This window comes from Bubalus kerabau, chromosome 11, assembly GCF_029407905.1.
Source record: "Bubalus kerabau isolate K-KA32 ecotype Philippines breed swamp buffalo chromosome 11, PCC_UOA_SB_1v2, whole genome shotgun sequence".
NCBI classification, from domain to species: Eukaryota; Metazoa; Chordata; class Mammalia; order Artiodactyla; family Bovidae; genus Bubalus; species Bubalus kerabau.
This window is the reverse complement of record NC_073634.1, coordinates 66,474,215-66,491,770: the sequence shown is the minus strand read 5'-3', so window position 1 is coordinate 66,491,770 and position 17,556 is coordinate 66,474,215. Positions and strand designations below refer to the sequence as shown.

The 17,556-nt window shown below is 44.4% G+C and overlaps 1 protein-coding gene and 1 long non-coding RNA gene across 4 annotated transcripts in view; one reads left to right on the top strand and one right to left on the bottom strand.

The window, feature by feature from the left end:
- Window positions 1–5,286, top strand: part of SPRED2 (sprouty related EVH1 domain containing 2) — a 124,280-nt gene extending 118,994 nt beyond the window's left edge. For all 3 annotated transcript variants that reach the window (XM_055540482.1, XM_055540483.1, XM_055540481.1), the window contains exon 6: window positions 1,956–5,286. In XM_055540482.1, the coding sequence (XP_055396457.1) occupies window positions 1,956–2,621 (666 nt within the window). In that variant the 3' untranslated portion in view covers window positions 2,622–5,286. The remainder of the gene's footprint in view (window positions 1–1,955) is intronic.
- LOC129623257 (uncharacterized) overlaps window positions 1–17,556 on the bottom strand; it is a 47,824-nt gene that overhangs the window by 3,535 nt on the left and 26,733 nt on the right. Inside the window, exons 2-3 of the long non-coding RNA XR_008700436.1 lie at window positions 4,306–4,419; window positions 1,455–1,493 (exon numbers count right to left, since the gene is read on the bottom strand). This is a non-coding gene — a long non-coding RNA (uncharacterized LOC129623257). The remainder of the gene's footprint in view (window positions 1–1,454; window positions 1,494–4,305; window positions 4,420–17,556) is intronic.

Genomic DNA, 17,556 nt, shown 5'->3' with positions numbered 1-17,556 from the left:
CAGGTCTTCTGCATCCCCAGTTGATAGATGAGGAGGCTGAGGCTTAGGGAGAGGGTCCCTGGTGGAACAAGATTTAGATGGCAGACTCTGCTCACCCAGGATGCTACCCTGCCTCCTGCATTCCTCTGTCCAAAGGGTATGACAGCACAGAACCACAATTGGTACCACAGAATACTGTATGTTTGGGCCGAAGGCCTGGCATCACGGGCTGCAGGCCCCAGCTTCCTTGGGGAGCTGTAGCTGGAATTCAGTAATATAACAAATATTTACCCAGCAGCTGTTTTTTGGAGCAAGTTCGCAAACTGTGGGGCATGGACTGGTGCCCATGTGGGTGATGTGGCCACCAGTCTGCTTTGAAAAGAGAAAAAGCACGAGGCACTGAGGTTTTATAACATAAAGCTAGATTTATATGACTCTTTTTTTCAAAATTGTTTTATTGGGTGTGTGCTTCCTAATATTTTGGCATGAAAACGTTCTTTGTAAAATCACAGTATGGTAGCAATAGATGGGAATTGACTTTTTGACTCTCTTTCGAAATAAATTAATAGCAAAGACTGTGTCAGCTCCCAAACTTTGTTTTGAAATACTGCAGGATTGTATTTTCCAAAGTTGGGGAAACTCTGACGTCAAGAATCTGGCAGGAATTAGGACAAAGCCTGTGAGACGTGGCCCTTGCCCTCAAGGAGCTCACAGTCTGGTGGGAAGTGATGGGTAAATTTAATTAGTGTGTGCTAAATTCTAGGATAATATTATAATGACAATATTGGCAACAGTTATCATGTGCATCCTCTGTGACAGAGCCTGCGCTTACACCGTTTAGATTCTTTCTCTTTGTTCTCACAATAGCCCTATGCGGTTTGATCATCAGGGAAGCGAAGTCCACGGCTTAGCGAATTGCTAGTAAATTCTATAGTCTGAATTCCAGTCAAAGCCATGCTTCTCACTCCTTAAAAAGTCTTCATGCTCAGAGGGCTTCTAAGGTGGGCAATGTCATTGTCTGCCACAACTGGGATGCCCTGTGCAAGGCAGGCTTACCTGGATCCACTCAATAACTGTATTCAGCACCTGCCACTCTGGACAAGGCACTGATGCAAACTGTAGGAGGCCAACCACAGGGATAACAATTTCATCCTAAGGGAGAATGCAGGTTAGGTTTGAAGTCTAGACAGTGTGGCTCTGGGTCCAGCCATCCCAGGTTCAGATTCCACTCTGCCACTCACCACCTGTGAGATCCTGGCAGGATTCAAACACTATTGGCCCCTGGAACCTGCACTCTTACCCTCTGTGTATTTGAGCATCTTATCTCCCCAACCAGATTACAAGGTACCTATGAGCCTCCATAGTCCCTGGTATCCACTTTTGCTTTTTTGAACATGACCCACAGTGAGACACACATTCTATATCATGGACTAGTATGCAGTTGTTAAGTACACACAGATAACAAATGTACTTACCTCATAATGGTCAATGCACTCCAGAGCTCTTCTGCTTCTCTGGGGGGAAAAAATAGTCTTGAGAGAGGATGGCCTGACAAAAACAGGTGAAACTAATCTAAGCTGTTAGAAATCATGGTGCCAGTCACCATCACCTTAGTGGTGGGAGGTCACAGAAGGGAGATAAGGATATTCTAGGGACATCTCAGGTCTGCCTTTGATCTGGGCATGTTCAGCTTCTGGAATTTCAAACTTTATTCTCACAGTGTGTATACTTACCCACATCTATGGCAAAACTGCAACAGAAAGGGGAGAAATGCCAGTCCCGACCCATTAACATGATTTCCTGACCCAGGAAGGGATTGAGACAATTTGAAATACATCTTTGACCCGCAAGCTGTTAAGTACAGGATGGGTCTGTTTCTTCAAGAAATGCCCTTTGCCAAGGTGAAGGATGCATTATTTGAAGATTGGTTTGTTTAGCTGCTGCGATAAAGTAACGTCTCCTTTTTCCTGGGGCAGCCGATGCCAAGGCCCTACCGCCAGGTGAGCTTCCCGGACGACGACGAGGAAATCGTGCGCATCAACCCCCGGGAGAAGATCTGGATGACCGGCTACGAGGATTACCGGCACGCCCCGGTGAGGGGCAAATACCTGGACCACACGGAGGACGCGGACTCCTACGTGCGCTTCGCCAAGGGCGAGGTGCCCAAGCACGATTACAACTACCCTTACGTGGACTCGTCAGACTTTGGCCTCGGCGAGGACCCCAAAGGGCGTGGGGGCAGCGTGATCAAGACCCAGCCCTCCCGGGGCAAGTCCCGGAGGCGGAAAGAGGACGGGGAGCGCTCCCGGTGCGAGTACTGCCGGGACATGTTCAACCACGAGGAGAACCGGAGGGGCCACTGTCAGGACGCCCCCGACTCCGTGAGAACTTGCATCCGCCGGGTGAGCTGTATGTGGTGTGCAGACAGCATGCTCTATCACTGTATGTCGGACCCCGAGGGGGACTATACAGACCCGTGCTCGTGCGATACCAGCGACGAGAAGTTTTGCCTCCGGTGGATGGCTCTTATTGCCTTGTCTTTCTTGGCCCCTTGTATGTGCTGTTACCTGCCTCTGCGAGCCTGCTACCACTGCGGAGTGATGTGCAGGTGCTGCGGAGGGAAGCACAAAGCGGCCGTGTGACTCGGTTTCCCTCCCAACCCTCTCCCGTCCACAGCCCCAAGGGGACTCGTCTTCTACATCTTCTCATCTCCCCCCGCTCCCAGGTACCCAAGGCGCCTTTCCAGCCTGGGGAGCCTGCCTGGTGGACTCAGCAGCACCCCCGCCGCCCACTCTGCATCGGCCACACCCAGGCACACGCGCACAGTGTTCTAAGGAAAGGACTCTCTGCCTAGACGCTCCTGTATTATTAACAATCTGTAATCAAGCTAACTATCTCATACAGGTGTTGATTTCATGTCCTTCCTGCCCACCTTGTCCAGTTTCAAGGCACCTGCAGCAGGAACTGCTGATTTTTTTGGTGGGTTTTGTCGTTTTTTTCCCCAAGAGCTCCAAAGGCCATCTTCCTCTTGGTTCTAGCTTGCCTGTTGCTAACGAGCTTGCTTCCTCAAGTTCCTGTGGTAATGGATTGTCGGAATGGTGAAACCCTACCATTTTTGAACCTGTATTTTTGAACCTGCAGTCAGTTACTATGTATAGGAGGTGATCTAGTTAACAAAATTCTACCACAAAACGAGATCGCTTTAACGTTTCTAAAGCCAAACTTCCCATGTAAGCTGCAGTTTCTGTCTAGAGCCCATCATCTTGTCTCTCTCGACCAACACCCCCAAAATCTGTCAGTTACTCACTGATGCAAAACATTCACTCCTAAAATGACTGAGAATTGAGCCTTAACTTCAGATTAACTTGTGAGAATCAGGAAAATCCTTTAAACTGCATTGTATCCTCTCAGACCAGGGCTAGAAAGGGGATTTCAGGTTTCTCTGAGCGTCCCCACTGACCCTAAAGTAGTAGATCTTTTTAAAATTATGTCACCACCACTTGTAAAAATTTAGCAATACCAGAAGAAAACGCTAATGAAGTAAGAAATTTTGCTCATTGTTTTGCAAACCAAATAGTCTCTTTCAAACAAACCAGTGTTCTCCCGAACATGGTCCGGTTAAGAAACACTAAGGTTGTGGTAAGTAAAACTTCAAAGGAGCTTTCTTTCCCCCCAGTGGCTATTTTCTATTAACTGGGGGATTTTAAATGTCATCAATTTGAAGAGTGGTGGCTTGCATTCTGTTCTTGGGTTTGTCATTTTGTTTTCATTTTGGACTCAATTTCACGTCACCAAATTCTTCGTTTATACTTGGGAAAAAACAAGGCCATATATAAAAAATCCTTCCAAATGCCTAAGTGTCTTTCTCCTGCAACCCTAAACCCAGACTTGCCACTTTGACTGCTCAGATGGTTAGTTCAGCAGTCTGGGTCCACCTGTCGCCTTGCCACGTAGAAGGCTTCTAATTAGCTGGAAAAGAATATTTTTCTAATATAGTGCAAGGAATACCCAAATCTTACTGCAGAAAGGGAAAAAAAAAGTGAAGAGTGGTTACCTATACCTCGCATTGTACAATCAGAACACCGTGGAGAGCACAGGGGACAGGCTCGTCTGCGCCGGCTGTTCTTCCCGCCATGATCTTCCTGTGGCTGCTGCCAGCTGAGCGCACAGCCTCATTCCTCTCTCCCCACTCCCCGCCCTCAACCATCCCTTCTCTACTGCACACAGGACATCAGTCTCCAAGGAAAGGGACTTTTTTCCCAGTCTGCCAATCATATTGGGAAAGTGCTGGCCACGCTTACCTTCATGGGAACATTCTCAGCTTACCTGAGAGTGCTTTGCATTTCTTCCTCAGATTATCCATGTAAATACCCAGTGTGCTTATGAGTTTGTTTGGTAGGTGTTTTCGTTTGTTGGAGTGACTGGTTTGGGTCTTCCGGTCTGGGAAAGGGGCAGAGATCTATTAATCTGGTGGTGCAAGACAAGAACCACTTCCCATCTTGGAGAACATCTAGAAAACCTTCCGCCAGCCTCCAAATGCTGTTGAGAGACCATCTTCTCCCCCAACTCAACCCCCATCCTGAGGCATCTCCTCAGGGTCTTTCTCAAGGTCTCCTCTCTACAAAGCACAACACTAATGTATGTTCTGTTAGACCTCAGTTCAAGTGTCCCTATTTATTTCAGTAAGAACACACCTGTTCTGGCCACTTCTTGTTTGCCATGTCCGTCTAGCCATCATCTGTTTCTATCTTCCTTCGCCCCTTGTCCTTTTCCACCCCTTTGAAGAGTTAACGCTGGTGAATCTTAGGCCGCGCATCCTTTTTGGTTTGTGAAGAAGGCAGCGGTGAAGGGCACAAGGACAGCCGTGGGGACATTTTATGTAAATACGTCTCTCTAATTGCCACACTGCAGCCAAACAGTCTGTCGTATTTTCCCAGTCAGCTTTGCCATACTTAACGTCAATCATCTGAGAGAAATTATTCAGATTTTATTTTTGTATCTGTGGTAACAAAACATTAACCAAAAGATTTTCTGTTTGGAAGCTTCCCCTGATCCCAACACTGAAGCTATTTGCTCACATTAACAAATTAAAGTGCCTGAAGCATAATTCATTCTTTACCTGTATACTGAAAACCCCGTTGTATTGATTTTTTTATAATAAGCCTTTTTACCTCTGTGTAAAAAAATATATATACAAGTGTATGATGTACATTTTAGTTCTTAACTTTTTTTTATGGTTTCTAATATGTATGACCAATGTAGCCATTGCTTTAAAATGTACCATGTAAATATAAACACATCCTATCAGATCGCTGGCTTTGGGCTGTTTCTCTGGCTGGAGACAGGGTGGCATTTGAGTCTCTGCGGACGTGGGAGCTCTTGCACACAGGATGGGAAGGGGCTTCCTTTGGAGAAGGATGTGTGGACACCAGTCTGTTTTTGTGAGGCCCTTCCCGCCTCTGGTTATGTCATATTCCCCAGGGGAGACAGCAGCTCCTCGGGCTCAGATGCCTCAAGTGAAAAGAATGCCGTATGTCACCACCCGGGGAACACCCCTCCTCCTCTCCTGGCTTCCCCCACGCGTGCTCCTCAGAGGGAACAGCTGCACTTCCTCTGAGTTGTTTTCAACTGGTTCCTGCTGAACCTTTAGAGTGTGTGTGCGTGTGTGTGTGTGTGTGTGTGTGTGTGTGAAGTTTGGAACACAGTTTCTCACAGAACTCAATTGTTAAAACTATAAGATCCTTAGTCTCCTCAGAGTGGTTCGATTTTAGTGATATTTGGCCCACTTTCAGTTCCAAATGGGCTCTTTGGATGCTCAAACGTTACATGCAGTGACAATACCTTGGAGAAAATGAAGTGTGGGGTCTTTTAAGGGTCACAGAAGAGCGTTTCCGCTTATTCTCTGGAAAGCCAAGTAGGAGCCCTAAAAAGAGATGTGTAGAGGGGCCCCTTCATCCTAGTCTCAACTCTTCCAGAAAGGCGTGACATTTCCAAACTGCTGGCAAAGATGAAAAGCAACAGGAGATGGTGGAAATTAGAAAGTGAGGGGAAAGCAGCCATGAAGATTGGTAATTAAGAGATCGTTGGAGAACTTCATGAGAGTTCGTACATAAACTAGGAGGCACACAAACCAGATTATAGGGGGTGAAAAGTCAACATGAAGGACATGTAAACATGGACATCAAATGTAAAACATGTTTTCAAGAAGTTTGATGGTAAAGGAATAGTGGGAATGCTCTGAAGGACAAGAAGAAAAATAATATCTGCTGAGACAATATGCATACATTTACTCATAACAATCTGAATAAATTGCTCTGATTTAAAAAGAGAACTTGGAGACACATCCAGAGTTTCAGGGGGCCCAAGATCACCTGGCCCTCATGCCACCCCACAAGGCATGTCCCTCCTGGCGTCTCTGTTTGGAGCTGAGGAATGGAGGTTTAGAAAGGGTAAGTAACTGGGACTTCCCTGGCAGTCCAGTGGCTAAGACTCTGTGCTCCCAAAGCAGGGGGCATGGGTTTGATCCCTGGTTGGGGAACTAAGATCCTACATGTCCCACAGTGCAGCCAAGAAATAAAATAGCTACTTTCTTTAAAAAAAGAAAGAAAGGGTAAGGAACTAAAGTAACCTGCAGTCATAAGAGGCAATGACCCAACCAGCTTGGGTTGACTGACTGCAGGTCCTTGCCAGGCTTCACTGATAGCTCTGCTCATCCCCTCCCCATTTGTGGGCTTAAAAAGTGGACACCAGGCAAGAGCCTTGCCTACTCCTCCCTGTTCCCTGGGGCCCATCAGGCTGCTACAGGATTAGTTTGGTGCCCTACGTGCTCAGCCAGCAGCTGGGCACACTTTATCCACCATCTCCTTCAACCCTCTGTGGAATAGTTTCTACTTCACAGGTGAGGACACAGGGATAGAGAAACCACATGAACCGGTCCCTGGACAGTCTTTCTGCTGTCACTAGCCACTAGCCTTTGGGCAAGTGATGTCACCCTTCTGAGCCTTGGTCTCCGCAGGTGTAGCAAGTGAGATAATACACACCCAAAGCATGTCGTGGGACTCCGTGATTACGGTTCGCCTGTCATTACAGCGCAGCATACAGGAGGTGCCCCTGTATGCCCAGCATACAGGGTACTCCTTCCTTCCTCAGCTTCTCCTCTGTTCTGGAACCCTGGGAAACCCCAGGAACTGGAAAGGACACCGTCTTTTGAAGCAAAGGAGGCTGAAGCCATTATGGAATTTTGTGAGTATTTAGACCTACAAAATATGTGTGCTGAGATTTCCTTTTCTTAACCTCTCTGCAATACTAAACTAGGTTTCGATTCCTGGCTGGCCCTCCCAGACCCCTTCACAGCCCTCGTGATGGCTGCAGAAGGGCACTGAGCTGGCTGATTCCTCAGGAGCCAGAGCACACAACTTGCCTTACCAACTGCCTCCTGAACCCCCGGCCCCTTCTGTGGCATTTGGGGTGTGAGTCAGTGGCCTCATCTTCTGGGCCCCTGTTTCTCCTACTGCTCTCCCATTGCTAGTTACCACTCACTCTTCATGGTGGGCACCCCCCAGAAAATCAGACCTTCCCAGGGAAGAGAGTGTTGGTAAAGAATTCTGATGCCCAGGGACTAGAGGTGGTTTGTTATTTGAGCACAGCTTTCGAGCAGGCTGTCACAGTGCATCCTTTTGAAAGAGTGGCTAGAGCTTATAGAAGTGTGCAACTGCTTGCAGGCATTCTGACTGCAGGCCCACTGGGCTTTCTGATTTGTGGGGTTAGCTGGTTAGAAATATCACACTTTGAGTGTGTGTGTGTTAGTCAGTCAGTATGTCCCGACTCTTTGCAATCCCATGGACTGCAGACCACCAGGCTCCTCTATCTGTGGAATTCTCCAGGCGAGAATACTAGAGTGGGTTGCCATTCCCTTCTCCAGGGCATCTCCCCAACTCAGGGTTCAAACCCAGATCTCCTGCATTGCAGGTGATCCTTTACGGTCTGAGCCACCTCTTCAGGCACAAACCAGATGGGTGGACTTAAAGGAGAGGACCCTGGTGACATCTTGCACCACCAGATACCAGGTGACCTTGCAAATCAGGGTTTTGCCATGTCCTCAGCTAAAGAAGCCACTAGTGTTAGCCGTTCCTTCCAGGCAAGTTGACCCCTCTAAGGGCAGTATTGGAACCAGGGTGCAGCTGGGATTAGAGGGTGGAGAGTAAGTGACATGCTCTGTAAATTTATAAAGAGGAAACAAGCCAGTTAGCTATGTGACAGTCACGCTTCATACGCTTTTCTTCTCACTGTGTCTTATCTCTTTATTCCCCCTAGTTTTAGAGGAGGGCTCTGATTATTATAAAAGTAATTAATACACAGTTATAAAAATGTCATAGGCCACAGAAGTATAAAAATGAGCATCTCCTGTGGGCCTGTTCACGTCATCTTCCCTCTCTGTGTCCAAATTTCCCGTTTATAAGGGTATTGAGGCTTCCCAGGTGGCGCTAGTGGTAAAGAACACACCTGCCAATGCAGGAAACTTAAGAGATGCAGGTTCAATCCCTGGGATGGGAAGATCCCCTGGAAGCGGGCATGGCAGTCCACTCCAGTAGTCTTGCCTGGAGAATCCCATGGGCAGATGAGCCTGGTGGGCTACAGTCCATAGGTTAGCGAAGACTCAGATACAACTGAAGTGACTTAGCATGCGTGCACGTCTAAGGGTATCAGTCATTAATGGATTCAGGTCCACTCTGTGGCCTAATTTTAACTTGATTATATCTCTGTAAAGACCTATCCCCAAATAAGCTCACTTTCTGAGGAAAGAGATCAGGGCTCCATATGAATATGGAAGAGACACAATTCAACCCATAACACTCCTCTGTCCCACCAAAAATAAGCTCTGTGCATCCTTCTAGATTTTTCTGTGTATTTGTACACAGATGTGTGTATGCGCACATATATTCTCTTTGGAGAGGAACAAAAATACAGCTGTGCGTCTACCTACACTGCTCGAAAGCCATTCTGTGCCTTCTGATTGGAGAATTTAGTCCATTTCCATCTCAAGTAATTATTTGATATGTATATTGCCATTTTGTTGCTTTCTGACTGTTTTGTAGTTTCTCTGTCCCTTTTTTCATCTCTGGCTCTCTTCCTTTGTGACTTGATAATTTTCTTTCATGGTATGGTTAGATTACTTTATCTTTTGTGTGTCTACTATGGGTTTTTGCTTTGCGGTTACCACGACACGTACATATAACCACTTACAACAGTCTATCTTAAGGTGATTACAATTTAAGTTTGAACATATTCTGAAAGTCGACATTTTTAATCTCCCCACGCTATGTTTTCTGTTTTTGCTCTCATATTTTACTCTTTATCTTGTGTATTCCTTAGCTAATTATCGTAATTATGGTTATTTTTACTACTTTTGTCTTTTAACCTTCATACTAGCTTTATAAGTGATTAATCCACTATCTTTACAGCATTCAATTATTCTGAATTTTACTATATAGATATCTTTACCAGTGAGATTTGTAGTTTCATATGTTTTTCTTTACTAGTTAGCGCCCTTTCTTTAACATTTCTTACAGTGCTAGTCTAGTGACAATGAACTCCTTTAACTTTTGCTTGTCTGAAAACCTTTATCCCTCCTTCAAATCTGAAGGACATTTCTGGGCATGGAGTATTCTTGGTTGGAAATTTTTTCTTTAAGCTCTTTGAATATATCACGGCCACTGCCTTCTGGGCCACAAAATTTCTGCTGAAGGTCAGCTGATAGTTGTGAAGTAGTTCTTGTGTGCAACAAGTTGTTTTCCTCTTGCTGCTTTTAAGATTCTCTTCTTGTCTTCAACTTTTGACATTTTAATTATAAAGTGTCTCTGTAGACTCATCTTATGTGCTGCCTATAAGAAATCCGCTTCTTATATAAGGACACACAGAGACTGAAATAATGGAAAAGGGTATATTCCATGATATGGAAATCAAAGGCTAGGATAATCTATTATATCAGATAAAATAGACTTTAAAACAAAGACTATAGAGGATTTCCCTGGTGGCTCAGTGGTTAAGAATCCCCCTTGTAGTGCAGGGTACACGGCTTCCCTGATCAAGGAACTGAGATCCAGCATGCCATGGAGCAACAGAGCCCATGATCTGCAACTACTGAACCGCACATTCTGGAGCCCACGTGCCACAACTGGAGAGCCCATGAAACACAGCTACTGAGCCCGGCACCACAACATGATGCAACCAAGATCCTGCGCCGCAACTAAGACCCGATGTAGCTAAAGAAATAAATAAAACAAAGACTGTAGCGATAAACAAAGAAGACCATTATATAATGGCAAAGGGATCGATCCTATAAGATGATATAACATTTGTAAATATTTTTGCATCAAATGTGTGTGTGTGTGCGCGCGTGTGCATGCGCGCAAGCACGCGCACATGCTCAGTCATGTCTGACCCTTTGCAACCCCATGGACGGTAGCCCACCGGGCTCCTTCTTCCATGGAATTTCCCAGGCAAGAATACTGGAGTGGGTTTCCATTTCCTTCTCCAGGGGATCTTCCTGACCTAAGGATCGAACCCATGTCTCTTGTGTCTCCTGCAATGGCAGATGGTTTCTTTACCAGCTGAACCACCAGGGTTCATGCATGCTAAATCGCTTCATTCGTGTCCAGATTTTTGCAACCCTGTGGACTATAGCCTGCCAGGCTCCTTTGTCCATAGGATTCTCCAGGCAAGAATACTGGAGTGAGTTGCAATGCCCTCCTCCAGGGGATCTTCCCGACCCAGGGATCGAATCCACATCTCTTGTGTCTCCTGCACTGGCAGGCGGGTTTGTTACCACTAGTCCCACCTGGGAGGAACACCTAAATATAGAAAACAAATATTAAAAGACCTAAAGTGTGAAAGAGACAGCAACACAATAACAATAGGGGACTTTAATATTCTACTTTCTTCAATGAATAGATCATCCAGACAGAAAATGAACAAAGAAACAGCCTTAGTCAACATGTCAGATCATGTGAACGTAACAGAAAAATATAGAACATGCCATCCAAAAGTAACAGGATACATGTTCTTCTGAAGCACATGTGGATTTTTTTCCCCAGTATAGATCCTGTTAGGCCATAAAAGAAGTCTTAATAAATTTAAGAAGATTGAAATCATAGCAAACATTTTTTTCAACCATAACAGTATGAACTAAGAATGAATTGCAGTAATAAAGCTGGAAAATTCACAAATATGTGGAGATTATATTACCAAACAACCAATGATCAAAGAAGAAATCAAAAGAGAAATCAGAAAATACCTTGATACAAGTGAATATGGAAATACAACATACCAAAATGTATGAGTGCTGTGTGCTCAGTCATGTCCAACTCTGCGATCCCACCAGGCTTTGCAATCCCACCAGGCTCCCCTGTCTTTGGAATTCTCCAGGCAAGAATACTGGAGTGGGTTGCCATTCCCTTCTCCAGGGCATCTCCCCAACTCAGGGTTCCTTCTCCAACCAAAATGTATGGGGTGCAGCAAGAGCCGTTCTAAGAGGGAAGTTTATGGTGATAAATGCCTACCTCAAGAAACAAGAAATAGCTCAAATAGACAACCTTAATTTATACTTCAAGAAACTACAAGGGCTTCCCTGGTGGCTCAGTAGTAAAGAATCTGCCTGCCAATGCAGAAGACACGAGTTCAATCCCTGGTCCAGGAAGATCCCACATGCCGTGGGGCAACTAAACCTGTGCGCTGCAACTACTGAAGCCTGTTCACCTAGAGCCCGTGCTCTGCAACAAGAGAAGCCACAGCAGTGAGAAGTCAGAGCACCATAGCAGAGTAGCCCCTGCCTATTGCAACTAAAGAAAGCCCACACACAGCAACAAAGACCCAGTGAAGCCATAAATAAAATAAATAAAAATTTTAAAAAGAAACTACAAAAAGAAGAGCAAATGAGGCCCAAGTTGGCAGAAGGAAGGACATAGTAAAGATCAGAGTGGAAATAAATGAAACAAAGACTTAAAAGGCAATAGAAAAGATTAAGAAAGCTAAAAGCTTTAAAGTTCTTTAAAATGATGAAGCTGCCATACCTTTAGGTACACTGACCAAGAGAATGGACTCAAGTAAGTAAAATCAGAAATAAATGAGGAGACTTTACAACTAATAGCACAGAAACACAAAGGGTCTTAAGCAACTACTATGGATAATTATACACCAACACATTGTATAACCTAGGGAAAAAAATCTAAATTTCTAGAAGCATGCAACCTATCAAGATGGAATTGGGAATTCATTAGTGGTCCAGTAATTAGGACTTGGCACTTTCAGTGCTGTGGCCTGGGTTCAATCCCTGCTCAAGGAACAAAGATCCCACTAGCTGTGCTACACAGCAAGGAAGGAAGGAGGAAAAAGAAAAATTAACACTAATCCTTCTCCAACTCTTCCCCTAAAAAATAAAAAATAAGGCTTCCCTGTTGTTTCAGCGGTAAAGAATCTGCCTGGGCAATGCAGGAGGCTTGGGTTTGATCCCTGGTCCAGGAGGGTCTTACATGCTGTGGAGCAACTGAGCCCATGCACCGCAACTACCGAATCCGCACACCTAGAACTTGCGCTCTGCAGCAAGAGGGGCCAGAGTGATGAGAAGCTCATAGCCCTCAACTAGAGAGTGGCCCCTACTCACCACAACTAGAGAAAGCTTGCCCAGCAACAGAGACCCAGCACAACCTAAATAAAATTATAAATAAAAGAGGAGGAAACACAAACTCATTTTATAAGATCAGCAGTGCTCTAATACTGAAACCAGACAAGGACACCACAAGAAAATTCCAGGACAATAAGCCTGATAAACATAGATGCAAAAATTCCCTACAAAATCAGTATACAAATGACTGCTGCATTTCTAGACATTAATAATGAATTATCAGGAAGACAAATTAAGAAAATAATCCCATTTACAATCACAGTGAAAAGAATAAACTGCCTAGGAATAAAATTTATCCGAGGAGGTAAAAGACCTATACACTGAAAACTGCAAGACATTGAGGAAATAAATTGGAGAAGATGCAAATAAATGGAAAGATATTCTGTGCTCATGGGTTGGAAAATTTAACATTGTTAAAATGTCCATAATACCCAGAGCAATCTAAAGACCCAATAAATCCCTATCAAAATTCCAATGGCTTTTTTCAGAGATATGGAACAAGCAATCATAAAATTTGTGTAGAACCACAAAAGACCCTGAATAGCTAAAGCAGTTTTGAGAAAGAAGAAAAAAACTGGAGGCTCTCTGATTTCAAACTGTATTACAATGTTATAGTAATAAAAACAGCATGGCATCAGCATAAATTCAGACACATGGATCAATGGACTATAATAGAGAACCCCAAAATAATCCCACACTTACATGGTCAATTTATTTACAGAAAAGGAGCCAAGAATGTAAAATGGGGAAAGAATCATCTCTTTAACAAATGGTGGTGGGAAAACTGGATAACCAGATGGATAAGAATAAAGCTGGACCACTAGCTTACACCACACACAAACATTAAGTCAAAATGGACTTAAAAACTTGAACGTAAGACATGAAACCATAAAACTTCTAGAAGAAAACGTGGGTGAAAAGTTCTTTGACATTGGTCTTGGTGATAATTTTTTGGATTTGACACCAAAAGCAAAGGCAGCAAAAATAAGTGGGACTACATCAAACTAAAAAGGTTTTGCACAACAAAGGAAACCATCAACAAAGTGAACAGGAAACCTATGGAATGGGAGAAAATACTTACAGATCACATATCTGATAAGGGGTTAAGATCCAAAATATATGAAGAACTTTTACAAATCAATAGTAAAATCACAAACAATCTGATTTATTAAAAATGGACAAAGGAAATAAATAGGCATCTTTCTGAAGAAGACATACAGATGGCCAACAGGTGCATGAAACAGCTTATTATATTAACAGTACATTAATCATCAGGGAATTGCAAATCAAAACCATAATGAGATATCACCTCACCCTGGTTAGAATGGCTATCACAGAATGGGCTAGGAATCAGACGAGAAATAACAAGTGCTGGCATGGATGTGGAGAAAAGGGAACCCTTGTGCACCAAGGAAATGTAAATTGATGCAGTTGCTATGGAAAACAGTATGGAGGTTCCTCAAAAACTTAAAAATAGAATATAAGATCCAGCAATTCCACTTCTGGGTGTTTGTCCAAGGGAAGTAAAAACACTAACTCAGAAAGATATATGCACCCCGGTGTTCATTCTATGAACGGTATTTACAGTAGCCAACTACACACACACACACACACACACACACACACGAACATCACTCAATATTATTTAAAAGACAGAAAGCTTGCCATTTGTGACAACATGGATGAATCTTGAGGGCGTTATGCTAAGTGAAATAAGTCAGAGAAAGATAAGCACATATAATTCACTTCTATGTGGATTCTGAAAGGAAGAAAAAAAAATGATCTCATAAATACACAGGACATATTGGTGGTTTCTAGAGGGAGGGAGTGTGTAGAGGGCCAAACGGGTGAAGGGAGTCAAAAGGTACAAACTTCCAATAATGAAATAAGTCCTGGGAATAATGTATAGTATGGTGACTATAGTTAATAATCTATACTGTATATTTGAATGTTGCAAAGAAAGTAAACTGTAATAGTTCTCATCATCACAAGAAAAAAAAATGTAACTACATGTGGTGATGGACTTACTGTATTGATCCTTTCACAATATATACAAATACGTAATCAGATGTTGTACATCTGAAACTAGTATGTTATATGTCAATTATAGCTCAATTTTTTAAAAAACTATGAGAATACAGATTTCTTCCATTAAGTCAAACGTTAAAGAGACTTGCAAATGTAAGCCAGTGACTCTCTTCTCACTAAAATATTTTTTAAATTTGGAAAGTAGTTATTTTTCTTTAAAAATGTTATTTATGTCAACATGCAAAGGGTTTATTATCTAAAATAAAGTTTTAATAAATACTTTTAATTTCTCAATTTCAGTTTCTAATGTAATCATATCAATAACTATACCCTAGTCAAACTGAAGCTTTTTGAAGTCCTCAATAATTTTTATAATGGGATCCTGAGAACAAAAAGTTGTGGCCTCTTCCTCTCTTTGGTTAAAAGGCTATTTCTTAATTCTGCCCTTTTCCTCTTCAAATGCAGTTTTGACTCTGGCTCTTTTGGGGACTATATTATCTTCTTATTTTTGCCAGCTCTCATTGTATCTCTTCTTATATCTCAGACTGTTTTGTTCCTTCTGTTTCCTTCTTCGGCTAGTTCCACTGAGACCATATCTTCTTGCATCTCTCAGAGGACACACTGCAGCCCTTATCTAAGATCAGCATCTGTTTCTTGTAGAAAAGTCAAAAACAGTCATGTTCAGAGAAGTCTGCTGCCTTCGGGTCTTGAGGACAGTTTTTCTCTCCTTCAGGCTCTATGTCTTTCCATTGGTCCCTTGTTGGAATTTTTCCATCACATGAGAGAGCCCTTTATTCAGATTCAGTCTTGGCCATCTGACGAGGTAAATGCAGTGTCCTCAGCCTCCCTCTTGGGTGCTGGCGATTTTCTCTCGGGAATCGAAGCCTGCTTGACTCAAACACTCATGCTGGTGGGCCTTGTCTGGGGTGTCTCTGCACCACACTAGGGCTACTCTTCTGCTCAGCTCTCAGGATCTCTGATTAGGTTAGGCTGGAGAATCAAATGCAGCTTGCAGATCTTTGAACAACCATTCCTAGCACCCTTCCTGGCTTTGTTTGTTTGTTTTACCACTGTTGATGTTACTTCCTCTAGCAATTAAACCTCTGAAGATGACGCATGCCTTCAGCCATCCTTCTCTCTCGCTGTGCTGCCGCCTTGCCATTTAGAGAGAGGCAGTAAAGGAGGATGAAACTAGGTTTTGACCTTGAAGATAATTCCTGCCTACCCAGGTAAAAGATCACCACTAACAAATAATTTGAGTAAAACAAAACTGTTTCCTTCCTGCATGGGGGCTGTCTGTCCCATTCTGGCTCAGAGGGGGCAACCCAAGTGGTATGAAATCCAAGAATGTTCTAAATGCATCCCAGCGGACAATGTGGTTAGTGAAAAATCTGCCTGGAGTTTGGCTCCCAGCCTCCTCTTTGGTCATAGGGCTGTTGCCAGGTTTCATATTTGTGTGGGACTTTCTGGGAATCTTAGGGAATGCTGTGCGGGGTATCAGGTGTGTCTGGTCTGCTCCTGCACTCACCTGGGTGTCTTTGGGAGTTATATTTGTGGCTTGATGCAAAAACCTTCTCATGTTTTTGTCTTCTTTTGTCAAGCCTGGGTAATAGCTACCTCTGTCTCATGCTCACCATGCTCCATTAGCAACTGTGGCTGCCTTTTGAGCATCTTCCAAAAGAGCCTTTCCTTGCCAAAAGGGAGAAAACTGATCATGTCTGCTCAGCCTGAAAGCTGACATTGTAGGCCATCACAAAAACCATCCTGTGCAGTGTGCAGTGGAGGAGAAACACGGGACCCGCGGCTGTGGTCCCTTTCTGACTCTCCCCTCTGGGGCCAGGTTGTGGTGTGGTTCCTGCACGCTGCTTTTGAATGAATGTCTTTGCTTCTTTGCTGGCTTGATGCAAGGAGCAGGAGCCACTTTGAAGATGCCTCAACTCGATGGGGCCCAGGTATTTACATAGTGGCCTTTCATTCTACGAACAGTGTGCGCCTCTGCAAATATTTTAGGCCTCCCTGCATGCTTGCGGCCCCTAAGTGCCATTCATCAGCTTTTAAGTTTGTTTTGCAGGCAGTGAGCCACTGAGAGGGAGGCCTGACTCAGAGCACAGGGGGCCTGGCTGTCTGCTGCCGCCACCTCCTACCACTGCAGACTTGGCAGGGAAGGAAGCAGTGGGTTTTACAGCTGGTGTTTTTGGTTTGGGGAAAAAAAGAAAGAGAGAGAGAGAAAAGAATTTAAAAAAAAACACCCTGCACATGTCAAATGACACTAAATGTAAGTGTATATGCTGTATTTTGGACGAGAGAAACTGCATGTTTTGCATGATTCATCACTCCTCCTGATGATAGCAAACAAGGTTTGCACTCAGCCGCATGGTATTTCGGGAGTTTGTTCCAAATGCTCTGGAAAGACAGGGAGAAGAGGTTCCTCACCCCTTCCTCAGAAGGAGGGCCGCGTCTGGGCTAGGTTAGGGCAGCGAGGCTTTGCTTCTGCTCCTCTCGTCCAACTACAAAGATTCTCATTTTCCTATCAAAACCTGGGTCAGCTGCTCCATGGGTGCAGGGGGACCAGGGTGTGGGGATGGGAGAAAGCCAGGCTTTCCTGGTCTGACTTGAGCCTAGAAGTATGTGTTGACAGCGCGAGATGGGAGCGCCCTGCCCTTGCTGCCTCCCAGCAGGTGCGCTGGGCTCCCGGGAGGCGGCCGAGCATCACCAAGGCAGGGCAGCCGGCGACCAGGAACATGCGGTCTTTCTAGGATTCAGCCTTTGCAAAGTCACCAAACCATGGTGCGCTGCACTGAGGCTGACACATACTTTGGCAGGGGCGATGGGGCTTCTGCCCAGAACTGGGAGTCCCCAGGGTCAGACTG